This window comes from Myodes glareolus, chromosome 9 (assembly GCF_982192425.1).
Source record: "Myodes glareolus chromosome 9, mMyoGla1.1, whole genome shotgun sequence".
NCBI classification, from domain to species: Eukaryota; Metazoa; Chordata; class Mammalia; order Rodentia; family Cricetidae; genus Myodes; species Myodes glareolus.
This window is the reverse complement of record NC_142034.1, coordinates 22,528,689-22,534,071: the sequence shown is the minus strand read 5'-3', so window position 1 is coordinate 22,534,071 and position 5,383 is coordinate 22,528,689. Positions and strand designations below refer to the sequence as shown.

Below are 5,383 nucleotides of genomic sequence, written 5' to 3'. Positions count from 1 at the left end.
CACAGCCAGAGGAGGGTGTGACTTTGGATCAGGTCTCCAGGAAAGCAGGAGAGAGCAGGGAGATCAGGGAGTGGGCAACCAGAGACCAGGGCAGGCTGAGGTGCTGAGTGAGTCATGGCTTAGTCCGCTGGGTGCTTTAGAGTCGCAAGACCTTGAGGTGTGCCAAGGAAAACAGAAAAGAGCGATATCTCAGGCCAAAATGGAGTTATCAGCCTGGAAGGCAGTCACCTGGGGCTGGGATACCTGTCTTGGGCATCCATTTTCCCAAGATCCCATCAGTATCTAAGATGTCTGTCTGCTCAGCCCACCTGTACCCACCTCACCCATCACCCAAATCAGAGGGGTGGCAGAGGCCACCCTCAGAAACCAGGCCAGACACCAAAACAATTGCAGGAAATCAGGAACCTTTATTGAATTATCTGTTCTTCTTCGTAGAGACATGGAGAACCCAAAGAGTGGGAAGAGCAGGGTAGGGAAGAGAAAGCCACCAATCAGGAGAGCAGGGGGCGGGTCCACCCTCTGAGGCTGTCAGAGGCTTGGGGACAATGGGACTGGCTTCACGTGCAGTCCTCTCATCCTACAGGCACCATCAACTCTCCTCCTGCGGCTGCTGAAGGCCAGGGAAGGACTCCAAGCTGAGTTAATACTTGCGGAAATCCGCGCGACCAGAAGTGGAGGGGGAGACGGAGGCACTGGCAGAGGCAGTGGCATTTCCTGAGACAGAGAGAGTACAAGAGGCTCAGACTGGAGAACCCCCACTTCAGGCTGAGCCAAGACCCCAGGAAGGCTCCCAAGCTCCCAAGTAGTCGAAAGGTATGTGAGTGAAGATTCTATTATTGTCCCCAAAGGTGGCTTTCGCCAAGACAACCCCATGGCTCTGTGAGGCAGAGACATTTATAGCGATAAGTCAATAATAGAGTAGCCGTTTCCACCCAATTCCCTCCATCCTGTGCTTGGGTGCCTGCCCTGCCTCCTTCCCAACCCGCCTATACCCAAGCTCAGCATCTCAAACCCCCTCCCACAGAGCTGACTCCTCACCTCCAGCGTTGTTGAAGCCAGCCATCCTGGAAGGGAAGGGAGAAACAGCCATGAACAGAGGGCAATGGAGGACAGGTGTCTCCTGGTCCTCTGATGTAGGAACTCTGTCACCTTTCAGAGCCTTGACTTGGGATCTCTCCCAACATTGTCTCCAGCCTGGGACCTTCTTTCCCCTGAGGTGTCTACCAGGTGTGCCTACCTGTCTACCTGTCTTGCCAATCTGTCTGTCTGAAAGCCCTCGAAGGGACATACTATTGGTCCCAAGACTCTGGGTGTCTGGTTCACTCAGCTCTCTGCCCCCACACCTTTCCCCCTAAGCCCACAAAAATGGCTTATTCTTCACAAATAGTATGAATGCAGTTAAATCATCATCTCTCTCCTGGGTGCAGTGATAGAGCCAAGCAGGCACTCTGTCATGGAGCTATGTGGTCATTTGGCTGAACCACATCCCTATTAACTACTGTCCTGGATTAAATGCCCCTTCCACATCTCTCTCCCTGTCTATCCACAAACAGGAACTGGCATTGGGATGTACAAAGGTCCTAACCCTGCCAGCCTGCTACAGAGCAGTTCCTCAGTCTAACTGGAGAGATGAGGAGGGGGCTCTGACTCCAGTTTTTTGCCAGGTTATTTAAGCTCAAGCAGAAGCTGTTGCCTCTCCAACAAGAGGAGACCAATCTCTAAGACGCTGCAGGCTCTGCTAGCCTCTGTTCCTGTGACCCCTTTCTAAAGACAGTCGGTGCCAGGGACTTACTTGGCATCCTGGCCCTCGAGCAGGCTGCGGTAGGTGGCGATCTCCTGCTCCAGCCGTGTCTTGATGTCCAGCAGCATCTTGTACTCCTGGTTCTGGCACTCCATCTCGCTGCGGAGCTCGCTCAGCTGGGCCTCGATGCTGCTGATGAGTCCCTGGATCTGCTGCAGCTGCAGGGCGTAACGGCACTCCGTCTCTGCCAGGGAGCTTTCCAGACCAGCTTTCTGATGGTTCAAAAGGAAGAAGTTATGGGAGAAGCCCGTCCAGAGGGAGACCTAGTAGTGGGGGGGGGGGGGGATCACAGGGCATGGGCGGCTGAGAGTACCATGCTCAGCTGGGACTGCAGCTCAATCTCCAGGCCCTGGAGTGTGCGCCTGAGCTCTGTGATCTCTGTCTTGCTGGTCTGGATCATGGCAGCACTGGAGGAGACTTCCTTGTTCAGTTCTGCACTCTGAATGTCAAGCAGAGAGAAGGGGGTGGTGGGGCTTAGCAAGAAGTCCTGACCAAAAGCCGTGCCCCCCCAGCACCACCCACCTTAGTGGGTTAGGAACACCAGTACCTGTCTCTGGAACCATTCCTCGGCATCCCTCCTATTCTTCTCTGCCAGGGCCTCGTACTGTTCCCTCATCTCAGCCAGCACACGAGTCAGATCAATGCCAGGGGTGGCATCCATCTCCACGTTGACCTGGCCTACTACCTGGTTGCTGAACTCCTTCATCTCCTGTGGGGGTAGGAAAGGAAGGTGTGAGAGGCTCCTTTTTCTCCGTATCTCTGAGTGACAGCAGAATGTTTTGGAAGATTCATCAGGACCTCACAGTGGATGGCAGTGTCAGCCTGCAGCAGCGGGCTCCCCTTGCTCACCAGAGGTGGCTCAGCCCATGGCAGGCCTGCCATCCACTCTCACCTCCTCATGGTTCTTCTTCATGTAGGCCAGCTCCTCATTCAGGCTCTCGATCTGCATCTCCAGGTCGGTCTTAGACAGGGTGAGGTCATCCAGCACCCTGCGCAGGCCGTTGATGTCGGCCTCCACACCCTGCCGCAAGTTCAGCTCAGTTTCATACCTGAAATATTTTTAAGAATTAAAGCAAAACGTCAATAGCATTAGACGCATCCCACCCCATACACTGAACTCCTCTACGACTCCAAGGCCTTCGCTCCCGAATGTCCCAGTGTCCTTCCTCAGATGGGCATTCCTCTCACGTAAGAGTCTGCTGGGAAAGACGTGAAGAAGAAAGACTCACTTGAGCCTGAAGTCATCTGCAGCCAGCCTGGCGTTGTCAATCTCCAGGATGATCCGGTTGTTGTCAGTGGTGGCTTCCAGGATCTACAAAACACAAGAGAGAGGGAACTCTCTGGGACTGTGCTTAGAGAGCGAAACTCAATGTCTTAACTGTACTTGAGCAAAGACAGCCAACTCTGTGAGGTGAGCGGCAAGGCCAGCACCCTCTTCTTTCTCTTGAGCATCCCCTATCAGGTCAGAGTAGGAGAGGCCAATGGTGGATGCTTCAGAGGAACACCTGTTCAGGGCATCTTCCAGTAGCCATATATTAGAGCTGTTGCCTGTCTAGGCCACTGTCTTGAAAACTGTCCCCTTAAGGTCAGAAGGGGTTCAGTGTGACTCCAGATCTATTCTGGTCATGTCCCTGGAGCTGGTCTCCCAGATAAGCAACGAAGAAACACATCCAATTGAGTCTCTTGCCCAAACATTTGCAGTCTAAGCATTAAAGCCTGCCCTGCATAACTGGGGCTTGATCCGGGCTAGCAGATTTCTGCTCTAACAAGTTGGTGTCACGGTGTGACAGCCAGGCATCACTGAGGGCTTCCAGGATCCGTACCAGCCTGAGCCTCGACCTCTTTACACCCCACTGAGTCATCATCCACTGAGAAGAAGTTCATGTGTGGCTCTTCCAAAATAAACAGTGAACGATGATGTCTTTTCTCTCTTGGTTTTGCCATTCGCAGCGACTTTTTAAAATGTCATGTTTCCAAATAGCTCAGTAGGTTAGGTTACAGCAACTGAGTCACAAGTAACAGTTCAGGAAGCCATTAAAAAAAATTTGGCAAGAATAATGACACCAATAAACATGAGGTATGGGAGAGAAAGCGTTTGGGCCATGGCATAAGAAAACTTAGGTAGTAGAGAGTCTTGGTAGCACAAAGGTAGAATGGTCCCCCTGCAAGAATACGAATTTCATCCACACCTGGTCCTCTGTGACATTACATGTCCTAGCTCTTGATGCTCTGCCCCATACTGAGAAAGCCTTCTTAGCATCAGAGGCCTCACCTTAACCCGGAGCTCGTCAATGGTCTTGTAGTAAGCACTGTAGTCCCGCTCTGGGCTAGCTGGGCTCTGCTTCAGATGCCAGTCGCGAATCTTCACCTCCAGATCAGCATTGGCTGCCTCCAGAGCGCGCACCTTTTCCAGGTAGTTGGCCAAGCGGTCGTTGAGGTTCTGCATGGTGATCTTCTCGTTGCCAGTGAGGAGGCCACCATCACCGCCTCCAAAGTCACCAAAGCCACCGCCAAATCCACCACCAAAACCCCCACCATAGCTGCCTCCAAAGCCACCCCCAAAACCGCTACCAGCCCCTCCGCCAAAGCCACAGCTCATGCCACCCCCATAGCCTCCGGCTGACCCTCCAGCGGCAAACCGGGAAGAGCAGGTAGAGATTTTACGGCCTCCTCCAAGTTGGCAGGACCCAGCCCCGAAACCACCTCCATAGCTGGTGGAGGAACTCTGAAAGCGGCAGCTCATGGTGAGGAGCGAGAATAGGAGCAGGGGCAGACAGGAGCTGAGCTTGACCAAGGCCAAGGAGGACTGTGTGGCTCTTCCTTGCTGGGCATGCCTTTTATGCACCTTCCACGGGGGTGGGACATCTTCTCTCCTCCCTTCCCCACCCTCTGACCTGATGCCAACTGCACCTGCACCTCATTTCCCACAAGCCCAGCTACCTCTACTCTCTAGGGTGGGTTGTGTCATTGGGGGTGACTTTTTTTTTCCTTTTAATCCTTAACAAATGGGCTGACTCAGAGGGAGCAATGTTCTGCTTGAGACTATCCTTTTGACAACCAAATTCTACTTCACCTTTCCAGTTACGAACCTCCGTCCCAGCCCTGCCCAGTATTAGTCTGGGGACTGAGCTGCAATGGTCTGCCAGAGAACCTCCTCAGGGGAAGGCCAGGCTGCAAAGTGGCCCCCTGCTGTGTGGGATCACCATAGCCCTCACTACCCTTCTTTCTGCCTTTAAAAGGTCTGACTGGAATGTTCTGGAAACCCCTTGGCACTTCATCTATGCCAATGCTCCCAACACTTCTGAAGACAAATTTCATTAATATTAAAGAATTAACCACCTAAAACATATTTAGCCTGAGGAAAAATGTGGTGCCAGGGCCTGGAGAGTTGGTTCCATGGCTAAGAATGCTTGCTGTTTGGGGCAAAGACGTGAATTCAGTTCCCAGCATCCACATGAGAGCTCACAACTGACTCAAGCTCCAGTTCCAGAGGATCCCATTCCCTCTTCTCGGTTCTGTAAGCCCCAGGAACACTCATAAATGCATGAAATACATGCAGTCAAACACTCGTGCCTGTGAAAT

At 52.8% G+C, this 5,383-nt stretch overlaps 1 protein-coding gene across 1 annotated transcript; it reads right to left on the bottom strand.

Moving 5' to 3' along the window:
* Nucleotides 1-404: 404 nt before the first annotated feature.
* On the bottom strand, nucleotides 405-4,552 carry Krt13 (keratin 13). The gene is made up of 8 exons (XM_048450575.3): nucleotides 4,074-4,552; nucleotides 3,031-3,113; nucleotides 2,694-2,850; nucleotides 2,349-2,510; nucleotides 2,115-2,240; nucleotides 1,793-2,013; nucleotides 1,039-1,064; nucleotides 405-714 (listed from the first exon to the last, which is right to left on the bottom strand). The coding sequence occupies exons 1-8, from the start codon at nucleotides 4,542-4,544 to the stop codon at nucleotides 641-643; spliced, it is 1,320 nt and encodes a 439-aa protein (XP_048306532.1). The 5' UTR covers nucleotides 4,545-4,552; the 3' UTR covers nucleotides 405-640.
* Between the last annotated feature and the right edge of the window lie 831 nt (nucleotides 4,553-5,383).

What these genes read in the sequence shown, in the direction of transcription:
- Krt13 (XM_048450575.3), bottom strand. Translation starts at nt 4,544, where the DNA reads ATGAGCTGCCGCTTTCAGAGTTCCTCCACCAGCTATGGAGGTGGTTTC. An exon ending in TTGACGAGCTCCGGGTTAAG is followed by an intron (nt 3,114 to 4,073) that starts GTGAGGCCTCTG and finishes TGTGTTTTGTAG; the next exon opens with ATCCTGGAAGCCACCACTGA. An exon ending in TGCAGTCCCAGCTGAGCATG is followed by an intron (nt 2,014 to 2,114) that starts GTACTCTCAGCC and finishes TTGAACCATCAG; the next exon opens with AAAGCTGGTCTGGAAAGCTC.